A 14,502-nucleotide genomic window follows, 5' to 3' on the forward strand; every position below is an offset into this window, starting at 1 on the left:
TCAGGGCTCCAAGCATAATCCAAGGTCTGAGTGTGCCGTGCGTGTTGCGACAGGGCGGGAGAGGAGGGGTGGTGGGTGGAGACTGGGGTGGGGGGGAACCTGACCAAGAGAGACCTGGTTCCAATCCTGATTCCACCCCCAGCCTCTCCTCTTGGGGCCTCAGCTTCCTCCTCTATAAAGTGGGTGTGCGCTATACCATGCCAATTGCGAGAAGGCAGGAGGAAGCCCACCCCTGGAGGGCCCAGCCCAGGGATGAGCACGTATCCCTGGGCTCAACCCTCTTGGGCCAGGACAGTGGGGAGAGGGCCCTGGGGACAGGCGATGACCACCCCAGGGAAGGAAGCTTTCTGGAGCAGAGGGATGAGAAGGGGCCTGCAGCAGCTGTGCCAAGGAGTGTGAGCAGAAGGGGCTCGAGCAGAGAGGCCGAAACGGAGGTGAAACGGAGACAGAGGAGACCGAGCACCACTGCTGGGCCTGGCGCTGGTGGCTGCCCTGTCCCAAGGCTGATGGTTGGGTGGGTGCGGTGGCGTGGATGCTCCCAACACCTGGGGCCTGCCGGTGCAGGTCCCATCCCGTGGTGCAAGGCCCTGCCCGCCGGCCTCACGCCTTTGACTCTGCGGCCACGCCTGCCCACCCACCTGCCTGCCCCCCCATGATGAAGGGCGGGGAGGGAATCAGTGTCGTCAGGATCCTAACACGGCTCAAACATGATCCCACCTCCAAGCATCGGCCACACCAGACCCCTGTTGCTTTCTCTTACCCTTCCTCAGCTGTCACCCCCATTCAGTTCCCACCTTTCGCTCAGACCCAGCAGACAATAGTCCCTCTTCTCTGAACTCAGAGAGCCTTTCCATCAGGGGGCTTTTTTTTTTTTTTTTTTTAAAGATTTATTTATTTGACAGAGAGAAATCACAAGTAGACAGAGAGGCAGCCAGAGAGAGAGAGAGAGGGAAGCAGGCTCCCTGCTGAGCAGAGAGCCCGATGCGGGACTCGATCCCAGGATCCTGAGATCATGACCCGAGCCGAAGGCAGCGGCTTAATCCACTGAGCCACCCAGGCGCCCCCCATCAGGGGGCTTTGACCCAGACCTCCTGCCTCCTCAGGGCTTTTCCCAAAGTGGGATCCATGGAACACTGGGCCTCCCCAGTACACCTTGATATAAAAGGTTATGTGGGGCACCTGGGTGGCTCAATCAGTTAAGCATCTGCCTTCAGCTCAGGTCATGGTCCCAGAGTCCCCAGATGGAGCCCAGCATCAAACTTGCTCAGCGAGGAGCCTGCTTTTCCCTCTGCCTCCCCTGCTCCCCCTACTTGTGCTCTTTCTCTCTCTCTTTCTCTTTCTCTGTTAAATAAATAAATAAAATCATTTTTTAAAAAAAAAAGTTATGTGGTCAAATGTCTGGAAAACACTATGAGCGCTGTGGCCCAAACTGCCTGGCACAGAAGTGTGTTAAAGGCTCTGACAAGTCCTGCCAGGATCTAGCTGGGTTTATTTTGTTCACCTGGCATTTCCCAAACTCTGGAGACCACAGCGGGGACCTGGGTGGCTCAGTCTGTTGGATGCCCAACTCTTGATTTCCGCTTGAGTCATGATCCCAGGGTTGTGGGAGCAAACCCCCCGTCGGGCTACACGTTCAGTGAGGTGTCTGCTTGTCCCTCTCCTTCTGTCCCCCTGCCCCCTCAAATAAGTAAGTAAGTAAGTAAATAAATAAATAAATAAATAAGATCTTTTTAAAAAAAAACACCAAAAAATGCTGGAGACCACAGCATCCGTTGCTGACATGACCTCCACTATCCACTCACGGGACTATGCCCTCAGCGTGTCCTTCAGGGGAGAAAGTGGCTTTATGTTGCCCAGTGGCTTCTCACACATCTCTTCCCTGGAGTGTCCTTCCCATCTTCAGATGGAAGCGGAGGGTCGGCCAGATGATCACGCGGAGCCCCACGCTCTTCCAGGCTGCTGTAGGACCCTACGGTCTATTTTCCACCTCAGGCCCAGCCCATATTGCCACCCCCCCAACCCCCCAACCCCAAACCGTGGGATCAGAAGCTAGCCTGTTGCCTGGTGGGGAGGCGACGATAAATGGACACGGTGGGGGGGGGGCAGGCTGGAGAAGGAGGAGGTGAGCCAGACACCCAGCCATGCCTCCCCCAACCAGCAGGCACCAGCCCTTGGCCCTGACCAGCTCTGGTGGCTGCTGGCTCAAAGCTGCTCGGGGCAGGGCCGGGGTGGATGGGGAGGCTGCTGTGATTCAGCATGGGAGCCATGGACAGGGCCCCCTCCGCAAGCCCAGGCCAGAGTTGGGTTACGAGCCCTGAGGGTCTCCTAATGAATTCCACATGTGAGTGGATGCCTCGGAGAGGAAACGAGGAAACGGGAAGGGGCTGGGGTTGGGGAGAGGGACCTGAGAGAGGATTGGAAACATGTGTGGAGGAGGAAGAGGAGGCAGAAGGGGGGAGAAGCATGACAGCAGCAAGAGGAGGAATCTTTATCTCCAGAAGTTCTGGTGCCTACCTCCCCACCACGAGGTTGGCTGCCAGGATCCCAGGCCCTCTAGGAGGCCCCAGGCTACCAGTCCCTTGGGGGAGTGGTAGGAGAGACCCTCTTTCAAGTGGAGAAAGCCCTAACCTCCTAGCCTTGCTTGGCTGGGGTTCTGAGCCATTAGGGGCAAGATAGAACAAGCTCTTGGTGGGGGGCAAGGGTGGCTTGAGGAAGCTCCCTCAGAGCTAGACAGCTGGCCAGAAGCAAAATGCTCCTTGGGATCCAGCCCCTCTTGGAGCTGGTGTAGGGAGCTTCCCCTACTCCACCAGAGAGCCCTGGGGTGAGCAAGGCCACTGACATGTCAGGCCTGACCCCCACCTTTGCCGCTCTTGGCGAGGTGGTGGGCAGGGAGGCCTGGCCTGTAGGTTGGCTGTCCCCGCCCCTGTCAGGTGGGGGCCATGCACAGGCACCTGGACTGGCCTGACAGCTGGAAGCCTCATTAGGAGAAGAGTGTGTAGGGAGCCATGTTGACGTGTGTGCATGTGGTGGGGGTGTTGTCCAGTGAGAGAGACCCATGGTGGTTAGTGCCAGAGTCTGGGGGCTTTGTGGGGTACAATGCGTAACCCCCCCCCCCCAGAAGCACTGGTTTTGAGCCCCAGGTTTCCAGCTGGCCCACCTTCAGGACTCCAATGCCAGGAGCCGAGCCCTTTAGCCTCTGCTTCCAGCCCCTTCTCCAGACCATGTACTGGAGCCCAGCAAGGACAAGGCCTGCTCTTAGAGCTTTGTATGAATTGTCTCAGTGAAGCTTCTCAACAGCCCTATGCGGCCACTCCTGCTCCCATCCCATGTTCTGGATGAGGAGGCTGAAGCGCAGAGAGGTCGAGTCCCAGTATTCCTGGCAGCAGGAACAGAGTGGGTGCAAAGGCTCCCTGGGGCTGAAATGCGCCAGGTATGGCCAAGGCTGCTGTGGCTGGAGGAGCATGAGAAGAGGGCAGAGGGTGGCAAGAGACGGGATGGGGGCCAGTCAGGATTGAGGAGGGCCTCAGGGCTGTGGTCTGCACTGGGGCCTCCACTGGCCATGGAGGAGGCTGGGGGACCACCGGAAGCAGCTGAGCAGGGAAGGCACGGGCTATCTTCCCAGTTCTTGCTTATTATTTATCACTTTTTCTTCTGATCGCCTAGCTGCCCCTGGCCACTCTGATGAGAACGGATGGGAGAGCAGAAGTGGGAGACCAGGAAATGATCAGGCATCTCAGCGGGTTCTGGATCCTTGTGGGGGGATGGGGGTGGTGGTTAGCTCTGGGATGGCCTGAGTGGTAGGCAGGCCCAAGCTTCTGGGGGAGGTTGAGAGGGCCCTCACCTCACCTGCACCAGCTGAGGCTCCCATCCCTCAGCAGAGGGGCCTGTGGAGCTGAGGATGCCTCAAACCAGAGGCACTTATCCCTCAACGGAAGACTTTAGAACATCTCTCCAGAGCCATGGGCATTCTTATAGGGGATCACAAATGGCTCTCAAACACACCCTAACTACCAGGGGTGCCAGACCCAACCCTAGGACCAGGGCAACCCCAGGAGCAAAGGTCAGCTTCACGGTTTGAGCTAAGAAGTCCATGGCAGCAGCCCAGACACGGGCTGGCCCCAGCCTCTGCAACAGAAAGTACCTTCTGCTTCCAGGTAGCAGACGTATGTGACAGGCTGCTTGGAAGGTCTGGGAGGACTAATTATACTGCTTTTCTGGCTCCAAGTTTTACAAGCTTCTGAGGAGCCAGTCTAGGAGCAGTTGTTACAGAAGAGATTCTGGGAGCTGATCTGGGAATGGGGGGCACGACTTGGGCAGGAGGGCATGCCTTTGGGTGGGGTCAGGGTTTAAGGGTCTCAGTGCAGAGGTGGGGTGGGGCATCACAGTTCTAGAACTAGGTGGTTCTAGAGAGATGTGCCAGGGAGAGCCAGGGCAGGGAAAATTCTGTAAGAGGCCAGTTGAGCAGAGCATCAGTAGGACACATGAGCCCTCCTTGGCCAGACCTGAGACCAGGAGAGCGACACGGGCTGGATAAACACAGGCCTCAGCGCTCAGGGACATCCACGGCCCCGAAGGCTGTCCTGATTCCAAAGCCGAGTCCAGGCACCCAGCAGGAGGAGAATGGAGCTGGACCAAGGCCGACGTCAGGATGCGAGGCAGAATGACACTGCTGGTGTGAGCCCTGGCTCCTGTGGGCCAGCCCCCTGCCTCCTGGCTACCCACAGAAGGTGCCCAAGTCCCACTTGCAGGAACACACACTGTGCCTGAAGGAGAAGCTTAGAGCCAAGAAAGGGAAGCTGCTGTAGCACAGGGCTTCCTTTCCTGCCCAGGTTCCCTCCCCAGGTGCTCAGATCTCTTTGGTAGGAGAGTGGGGGTCGGGAGAGGCATTCCTGCAGCCGGAAAGCACTCCCAGGCAGGTGGGGCTCAAGGTGGCCTCACCTGAAGTGAAAGCTCTCCTTGGCCTTGCTCTATAAATAGGTTCTTGGGAGACTGTTTGCACACAGCGGCTCCCAGCCCCAGGAGAGGCTGGCAGGAAAGCCTCCTAATGCCTTCGCCCCCGGCTCTCTGGCCTGGCTCCAGTCCTATCTTGAGCACAGGCTGGGCTCTCCTCGGTAGGGAGTCAGGGGCAAAGCCTCTAGAAGACTTCCCCAGAGTGGCCAAGCCAGTGATCCTAGGTTGCCTCGGCCTCCTGGCTGGGCTGGGCTAGTGCACGTCAGGCAATGGGACGAGGCCCTGCGCCAGGGCCCGGTGCCCAGTGGAAGTGGAACGGCACCCTGGGCCCCTGGGCCCCCTCCGGCCTGCCACTGCTGTCTTGGCCGGGGGTCCCTCCTCAGCAGCCTGGAGCGGGTGGGGTGGAGCGGGGGTGCTCAGTGAGAAGCCCTGGGGGGATTTCTGGCCCCCTTAAATGGCCACACACCAATTAAGGCAGGAGCCATCAGGGGCCCATCTTGAGCACATCATCTAGGAAAATGAGGTTAATGACAGTGAGCCAGGACAACAGGGCCAGTGTGAGTCACCATGCTCTCGCTTGCTCAGCGGGCTGGGTTTCCGGGATTCCGGGTCATCACAACACCCACCCTCTAGCCCGTGCTGGCCCGGGTGGCGGCCTTGGTGACAGTCAAGGAGGTGGCCTTAGAGTGCTTGCCTTTGGAGCAGGGGTGGGGCTGCCTTGAGCCCCTTTGCCCACCAGCTGACCCAAATCCCTCTTGCACCCCTGGGGATGTCCAGGGCAGGGCCCACTGCATCAAAAGATTGTAACTCTTGCCACCCAGAATTCCAGAGCTAGAGGGACCCTGGGACCATCAGCACATGGACAGAAGGACTAACTTCCAGGGAAGGGGCCTGACCTGCTGGAAGTGACAGCACCCCAGGCTGGTGGAGGGGGGATCACACAAGGACCACAGTCACGCTCTGTGCCAGTCACTGCTCTGAGCACTTCATGTGCCCGATTAGACCAGTAGCACCTTCCAGATGGAGATGCCACAAGCTTAGGGAACTCGTTGGAGATCTCAGAGCCAGCAGGTGTCAGAGTCTGGACTCGGGCAGTAGGTCATGGGACCATGACTTCCAGAGCGAACCCCTGGCTCCACTGCTCCGCCCTCTTGGTAGACAGACACACAGCCCACCAGCACGGCGAGGTCGGGAATCTGTGGCCAGTGGGTCCTGGGACAGATGGACAAGACGGTGCTGGGTAGGAAGATGGCAGAGTTTCCAGGTCAGCCTGGCCGGTCTGTCAGGACCTCATGGGGAGCAGATACTCGGGAATGAAAGGGGACTGGGCTTGCCACGGGTGACAACAGGACTAAGCTGCTGCTCACTGGCTCGGTCGTCCAGCTGGCCCGAGGGACCTCCCCCAGGGTCTCTGGCAGAAGTACAGGTTCATCCTGGAACCCCAAGAATCTGGCAAACGTAGGTGGGGGAATCACAATTTAAATCACCAAACAGGGGGCGCCTGGGTGGCTCAGTGGGTTAAAGCCTCTGCCTTCGGCTCAGGTCATGGTCCCAGGGTCCTGGGATCGAGCGCCACATCAGTCTGTCTGCTCAGCAGGGAGCCTGCTTCCCCCCATGTCTCTGCCTGCTTCTCTGCCTACTTGTGATCTCTGTCAAAAAAGTGAATTAAAAAATCTTTTTAAAAATAAATAAATAAAAATAAATCACCAATCAGGGGCGCCTGGGTGGCTCAGTGGGTTGAGTCTGCCTTCAGCTCAGGTCAGTATCTCTGGGGCCTGGGATGGATCCCTGCATCGGGCTCCCTGCTCAGTGGGGAGTCTGCTTCTCCCTCTCCATCTGCCTTCCCTCCAACTCGTGTTCTCACTCTCTCAAAATAAAATCCTTTTTTTTTTTTTTTAAGATTTATTTATTTATTTGACAGACAGAGATCACAAGTAGGCAGAGAGGCAGGCAGAGAGGGAGGAGGAAGCAGGCTCCCCGCTGAGCAGAGAGCCCGATGCGGGGCTCGATTCCAGGATCCCGAGATCATAGACCTGAGTTGAAGGCAGAGGCTTTAACCCACTGAGCCACCCAGGCACCCCAATAAATAAAATCTTTAAAAAAAGAAATCACCAATCACCGACACCTGTTCTTTTAGTTCACGTTAGGAAAATTGGGCCATGAGAGGAGGGGGTGGTGGGAATTACCACTGTATATACCTAACAAAACCCCCTAACCACCTCACCCTTCTAGCAAACAGAGAGAGAGAGAGAGAGAGAGAGAGATGCAATTTGGTTTTTACAGAGCTCGGTTATCAAAATCCACAATCAGGAGAGATGGTGGCTGAGCAGAGGCATTTGCATTTCCAGACGGCTGCTTTTGAGCCTGGCAGCACCAGCGGGAGGACTGGTAGGAGCCCCTACTACAGGGCAGCTGCTGGCGAGGCCTGGCAGGGAGACACCATCACAAGAAAGGCCCTGTCCCGTGGCCCCCAACCTTGCCAAGCCGCCTCAAGCCCACCCGGGCTCCATACTCCTCTCTTGCTTATGAGGCCCCCACAGCTGACCAGCCCAGTGTTGCCCAAGTCAGGGTCCTTCACGGGGCGGGGAGTGGGGGGGTCAGAGCACCTTAGGGTCCTCTGTCCCCTTTCTCTCAGGGGCAATCTGGGCTCCTAGGTCCTCAGAGCAGTGAGGTCCCAAGTCAGGGGACCAAGAAAAGGAAGCAAGAAAAGGAACTCTGGGCAAGAACTTGGCTCCTTCATAGTTTTGGCCTGTGTGTCACATGCTGACCCTCAGGCTTGGAGGAGGTGGGTCTCTGTGGTGATTCAAAGACAAGCGCTGCTCTCCGAGAACCATCTTGCCTCCCATTCCGAGTCTGGCTGGTGACTGCATCCAGGCGGGTGTGTGAGTGTGCAGAAAGCCCAACAGGAGGGCCCTGCCTCTCAGACCACCTGTGGCTGTCTCTTGGAGAGCCCAGGGTGGGGCTTCCAGGGACCCAGAGACACCATTGCCGCCAGGCCATTTCCCAAATCCCTGACAGGGTCTCAATCCACATTTTCTTCACAGAGAAACTCAAAGCTCAATCCTGGTGTAAACTGAAGGCAGGGAGATGGTAACCTGGCTTGGCCCGAGCAAAAGCAGCCACACGCTGCCTGGAGACGTGGTTTCTGTCCTGCCGTCCCCAGTGAGGGGTACCATCTGTGTCCCTGCAGATGATCTTCCCCTGGACTGGTGGCTCAGATCACCAGAGCCCCAACGCTGGGGTCTCCAGCTTCAGGTCTGGAAGCTCCCACAAGTCCAGCATGGGAGAGGATGACCAGACCGGCCCCACAAGGGCGTCCTGAGCAAGCTCCCTTAGCGTTGCCCAGACTCCCTAAGAGCCTTCACGCAGGGGGAGCTCCTGACCTCCTGAGCAATCTGAGCACCTTACCTGCCAATTCAGACCCACAGGCCTGCCTGGCAGTCTCTTCCCCACTCGCAGAGCTCCGGGGGAGACGGTCTACCTCCTAAGCCCCTGGAGGGGTACTTACCAGCCCTGCCTAAAACAAGAACTTGAGACTCAGAGAGGTTATGTGACCGTGTCAAGGCTACACAGCTGGCTGAAGCCTGACCCTGGACTGTGGCTTTTCCCCTACTAGCTGGGGGAGGCAGCTTCCCCCTTCTTGCCGTTCATCCAGGCTCCATGGAGGCTGCCTCCGTGTGGGTCCCAACTCCTTCAGGCTCTGCTCCCACCTGGAAGCTGCAGAGGCTGGGAAGCTCATTAGCTGCGTGGTACCAACAGCTCCTGAGAAGATCTAACGCGGGACCCCCCAGCCCCCCAGGGCACAGCAGGTATGTTGAAGGATAAATACCTCCCTGGCTGGCTGGGCCCCAAGAAGCCAAATGCCGGAGACACGGACAGCACCCAGACACGTGGAGGGCACTCGCCTGGCTCTCCCTGTGCAGTGCACAGGAAGAAGCCTGTGGGAACCCTCCGGAGTAAGTGGAAATGCAGCTGCCTGAGTCCTCCAGGACCCAATTGACGAAACTGGCTGAGGTCAGCCAGAGGGAGGTGGGTGCTGGGCTGGGGCTCCGGCTGTCCTGGATCCCCCAGTTCCCTGAGCAGATGCAGATGAGTGTCCTGAGTGCCCAAGGTGACCTGGTAAGGGCCCTCCGAAGCCACTGCTTTCATTCTCCCTTTAGGGGCCCTGAGGAGTGTGTATGGTGGGGGGCACTGATGAGGTCTCACTCAGAATGAGCCACTTTTATGACAAGCTCAATAAAGTCCATTTTAATTTCAGATTCCTTCACCCTCAGGTGTACAGAGGAGGAAGCCACTGGGCCCCAGTGAACACGTGTGGGGCAGAAATCCAGGCCACAGTGAAGCCACTGCCGCCCCACCGCACGCTTGTTCCTGGACTAACCTGACTCAGATGGCCCCCATGGAGCCTTTTGTCATATTTAGAGGAATCTCCTGGCTGGCCCAGCCAATGGGCAGTCAGTCCACTCCTAAGCTGTCATGGGTGGGAAGAGTCAGGCATTCAGCAGAGAGAGCGACAAAACCCCATAAGGCGGCCTGGGGGCAACCTCTTCTGGGGGGAGGGTGTGTTGTGATCTTCAGGCCCATGAGGACTCCGAGGTAGCAAACATTTTCAAGTGACTCCTTCCCATTAAACCAAACGCAGTCCTCTGTGTCTGTGCAGGCACTGCCCAGAGGGGCCTTCTGCTGACAGGTTGCAAGCCTCCGCCGGCAGAGAGCAGGTCGGGGACAGAAGTGCCTAACCCCGGGGTCTCGGGGGCGGAGCTGAATCCCCTTCGTTTATTGACCCAAGTCCCCCAGTACAAATCCCCGGCCTGCCATCCCCCACCCCACCCCCCCAAATCGAGCGAGCTCTTGATCCTGGCTCCCCTGATCACGGTGGTGTTCTCTGCATGATTAGCTGCTGGTTCTCCAAGCACTGCTTCAGCCTGTCTTCCGTCAGCGTCAGCCGCTGCTCCAGGATGGAGACCGTCTGTAAAACAAATGGCACAGTCAGGCCTCAGAGGACAGAGGGGCTACAGGGCTGCCCTGGGGATCCCCTCAACCAGTCCTGCTCAGCTGCCCAGCCTGTTGTCCTGCTGCCAGGTCCCTGTCTCCGGTGGCTGCTAGGGATAGTTCCGGCCTTTGCGTCTCCTCCTGGTTCTGCGTGGCTGTCCTCTGATGTCTGCAGGCAAGGGGAGGACACAGGGAAGGGAGGCAGCGGGTCTCACAGCCTTGGTCATTCCCCAAGACAACCAATGGTCAGGATCCCCAGCCCCGAAAGTCTGGCCTTTAGACGGGAATCCAGAGCAGAACCACTTCCTCATTTGGACTAGGCTTCTGTCTACAATCAACTGGAGATCACCACCCATCTCCATTCCAAAGGTAAGAAAACACCCCCAAATGAAGGCACCCCATCTGGGTCCTGCCCACGTCTCAGACCCTTCACCTCCACACCTGGAGGGGCTTCCCAGGCTGGGAGGTGAGTGACTGAGCAACTCTGAGCCTAGGAGGGCCTCTGCCTGTCTGAGTCCAAGGAGGACCACTGCAGGAATAGGTCGTCTGAGACACAGGCGCTAACTCCATCTCTGAGCCCCTTTTCTCCTCTGTGATGGAAGGACAATGCCAAGGTCACAGGAATCCTGGAGCCTAGGAGGTGACTCAAGATGGTGGCCAGCACTTCTTAGCTTGATCCATGCTGGGAACGTCTGTCATCATGTTGGCTTCCAGAGGCTGAGCCCGTAGCTCCCTGTCCTCTCCTGCCCACCCAGCATGGCTGGCCTGTGGACCTAGCCATCTGGCTTGCCAAACGCTGGTAGTCCCACGTGCCGGGGAGGCATGTGCCTCATGGGTCAGGGCCAGTCTTACAGACATGGCTGCTGGACAAGGCTGTAAAAAACATGCCCACCTTCTCTGGCTTGGGACAGAGTGCTGGCAGAGGGGTAGTGCTGTCTGGGAGCCCATGTGTTCCCCACAGAGCAGCTGGCTCACTGCCCTCAAGGACTCCTGCCCAGGGCCTGCCCACCAGTCACACAGCCAAGCCCAGCCCTCGCCAGGCTGGCCATGATGGCTGAGTTCTCCTTCACCTCCTCCCCGAGGGCTGGGTGAGTGCCAGGCCTGCACCAGGCCTGGGGTGAATCCACCATGAGCGAGGCAGGCTTGGTCCCTGTGCTGTGCAGCTGACAGCCAGCAGAAAGGGGTCAGGTTAAGAAACAATACTTTCTATTAATTTTGCCCATTTGTCTATGGGCTTTCCCAAGAGGTTCTGCCACCTTCCCTGAGGCTCTAAGGAGGCTCTGGGCCTTGGTCCAATGAAAAGGAAACTTTCCTTTCATACATTTAATAAACCATTGAAACATTTTGGGAAGGAGTTTATCCTCTCGGGCAGCTATAAATTCTCACAGCATCCCGCACGGATGTCGGCTGCTCATGGAGGCTGCTCCTCAGGGCGGCTGGCCATTTCTGAGGGTGCTGACCTGGGCTGCAGGGGCTCTGAACCCGGGGGTATAGGCCTGAGCCTGAAAAGGAGCACTGCACCCCAAGAGGCAGAGCCGGGCTGAAGGGAACAGTCACACTCCCCCTGTGCTGGCCAGAAGCCGCTGAGGGGTCTGTACCTCGTAAAAGGGGCGGCGGAAACAGCCCCTGGCTGGCCCAGAGCAGCATTCCTGGAAGTTTCCACTGGCTGCTGTGAAACGCGCGCTGAGCCAAGCTCCAAAATCCTTCCCCATCCAGACTTTTTCCGATGGCCCTGGACTCCAGGTCACAGTAGGGGAGCCAGCCTGCTCTTCATCCGTGCCCACCCCCTCCCCGCCCTTTTTAACTTTCCACAGGGACCGAATCCGCAAATGTGGAGGCAGTGGGTGCGGGGGTGCCACGCATTTCACGAGGCCTCCACTTAGTTCCACGGGGGGCCCATGCTTCTGCTTGGTAGAAATACGGCCATTTGTCCATATTATACTTCTTTAAACATAACTGCACACCCATCTCTCCCTTGCAGCCCCGGAAGGAGGGTGCCGTGCCGGCTGGTTGTCCGGCTGGTTGTGGGCCCTCCCCTGGGGAGCTTTGAGGACGTGCTTCCTGGCCTGTTGCAGACAGGAAGGCTTCACATCCACGACTCCTCAAAATCTGCAGCCCCCTCCTCCCTGTCGTTCTCCCGCCTCTCCCTTTCTCCAGCTGCAACCGACTCTGGAAGAGTCACCATCTCTGGTCTCTACTTCTAGTGCCCCCCGGCTCTGCCCAGATGCTGAGTGACAGTCGCCATCCGGGGATGAGGCCCACCAGGCTCTTCGCACTCACATTTGATCCCACCCGAACCCCGTCTGAGCCGGAAGGATGGGCCAGGGAGAGGAGGACGAGTTTTGGATTATCTGTATGTTAGAATGTTGTCTGGTGTTCTCTGCTCCACAAGTTTTCCTTAATAATCCTACTCTAATAAAGCATGGGGTGTCGTTTTCATGGAAAATGGTGTCTCTCAAGGTCAAGTGAAACCTAGAAATCCCAATGCCTGATATTGCTGATGTGCCTTCCCTCTGCCACGGAGAAAGATCTCTCCTGAGACCGAGTGGGTGCCTTTGGGGCACTCAAGGAACAGAGGTCAAACATGCTCAGGGCTGGCGGTACAGACAGCAAGAGGGCGGGTGGGCCATCCGCAGTGACTCAGCCCAGGCCACTATGGTGCCACGGAGCCTCCCAGCTGCTGGGGCCTCTGGCGGAAGGGGAAAGCATTGGGGATAGCACATGGGTGGGTGAGGGCGTCCCCAGCAAGGACTGGTTCCAGGTCATACTGCATGGCCTTGTTCACATGTCAGGCATACCACAAGCCTCAGTAAATGCGTGCTGCCTCAGCATTCAGATGGCAGAGGCCGTAGTCCATTCTTCCAGCTGCCCAGGGCCATCCACGCTAAGCAGGCTGCTCACCCCGCCTTGCACTCTGGGTCCTGCCACATGGTGCCCAGAGATGAGGCCCACCTGCCTCAGAGGGTGGGGAGGCGCACTACTGAAGCAAACAGCCCCACAGTCTTCCAGACACCGTCACCCCTGCCCCCAACCCACCCTTTCACCCTCCTTCCACTCAGGGCAAATGAGGTCTGGCCTTGCAAGCAGCCCCAGGGCCCACAGGCCCCTCCCCTTTCTCTGTGCAGAGGAGCGGTAGGCCGGAGGTCTGGTCCCAGCCTCTCCCCCTTATAAGTCCCACAAGTCCCCAAGGAGGTCTGGTGGCAGATGCCAATGAGGGAAGCAGCCCTGACTGACCCAGCTGTCTGTAGGCCTCTGCCCTTGCAGCAGGGCAAAGGGAAAGTGGAGAAGCGGCTGAAGAGGCCAGGGTTCTGGCTGCTGGGCGGACCTGTCTGGGCAAGGCAACCCATGTCCTAGGCCTCCTGCACGCTGGGGTCCAAACTCCTTCGGAAAGGTCCCTCTTGTCTGTGGACTGGGGAGAAACCATGCAACTCATTCCCTCTCCCTGGGCCTTGTGCCATCTGGGGAGCTTACTCGAGTCCCCGCTGTAAATGGAGTGAGGAGTCCAGACTTGAAGGGAGAATGGTGGGAAGACCCAGGACAGGCTTGGGGGAGCCGGGGGGGTGTGTGTGTGTGGGGGGGGTGGCGGTCATCCTCATGATTTCTGACACACTCGGCTCCAGGGGCCGCTCTTGGCAGCTGCCGTTCACGGAGAGCTCATGATACGCCAAGCACTCCTCAAAAACCCTCCGGGGTGGGAGGCTTCATCATCCCCATTTTTCACATGAGGAAACCAAGGCACGGTGCTATTAAGCAGCTTGCCTGAAGTCACACAGCTTATAAATGACAAGCCAGGGCCGTGAACTAAGGGGGCCCAGCTTCAGAGTTTGGGCTAAAGCACCATGAGTTGCACCTTCGCTCTGTTCCCATGAACGAATAAGGTGAGGCCTGGCCTTCCTCCTCCCCTGCTCCAGCCACGCCTGAAGGGTACCAGCCATGTAACCCCAGGAGACCTGTGTGTCCCCCACCCAAAGCCCAAACTCGGGCAGTCTAAGGAGAACCTCGTGCATCTCTGTTCTTATCCATCAGAAGACACCTCTGTCCTGTCCAGGTCACCTGGCCCAGTGGCTCCAGTTTAAATGGGAACGAACAACCCTCCAGCGTCACCCAGCATCTCCTCACACCATCAGGCCGCCCTCAGAGGTGGCTCCCAGGCCTCAGATGCCCCCAAACCCCACAAAGCACTCTCTCATCTGACTGGATATTTAGGTTTGGAATTATCACAAAAGTCACAATTTTGGCTACAAAAAGGTAATGTTATATGGACAAAAGGGACATTATCAACAAGAACCTTTTAATAGACACGTGATGAGAAACCACGCGAAAACTTGAATTTTAGACGCTTTCTTTTACTGGGGGCCGTGTCACTCAGCATAAATGATCAATTCCCAAACACGGCATGGAACTCACCCCATTCCCTTGCTCGTGCCCCACCCCTCACAGCACAGGGCTTGACTACTCTCTCCCTGAACCACAGTGACAGGAAGCAGAATTCAGACCCCACCGGGGCGCCTGGGTGGCTCAGTGGTTTAAGCCTCTGCCTTTGGCTCAGGTCATGATCTC

At 57.7% G+C, this 14,502-nt stretch overlaps 1 protein-coding gene across 3 annotated transcripts in view; it reads right to left on the reverse strand.

Annotated features, from left to right (window-relative positions):
• Window positions 1-9,183: 9,183 nt before the first annotated feature.
• POC1A (POC1 centriolar protein A) overlaps window positions 9,184-14,502 on the reverse strand; it is a 67,745-nt gene continuing 62,426 nt past the window's right edge. For 2 of the 3 annotated variants that reach the window (XM_059389864.1, XM_059389863.1), the window contains one exon: window positions 9,184-9,919. In XM_059389864.1, coding sequence (XP_059245847.1) covers window positions 9,821-9,919 — 99 coding nt within the window. In that variant the 3' untranslated portion in view covers window positions 9,184-9,820. The remainder of the gene's footprint in view (window positions 9,920-14,502) is intronic. The other variant, XM_059389865.1, reaches the window with a different exon arrangement.

This window comes from Mustela nigripes, chromosome 2, assembly GCF_022355385.1.
Source record: "Mustela nigripes isolate SB6536 chromosome 2, MUSNIG.SB6536, whole genome shotgun sequence".
Lineage (NCBI taxonomy): Eukaryota > Metazoa > Chordata > Mammalia > Carnivora > Mustelidae > Mustela > Mustela nigripes.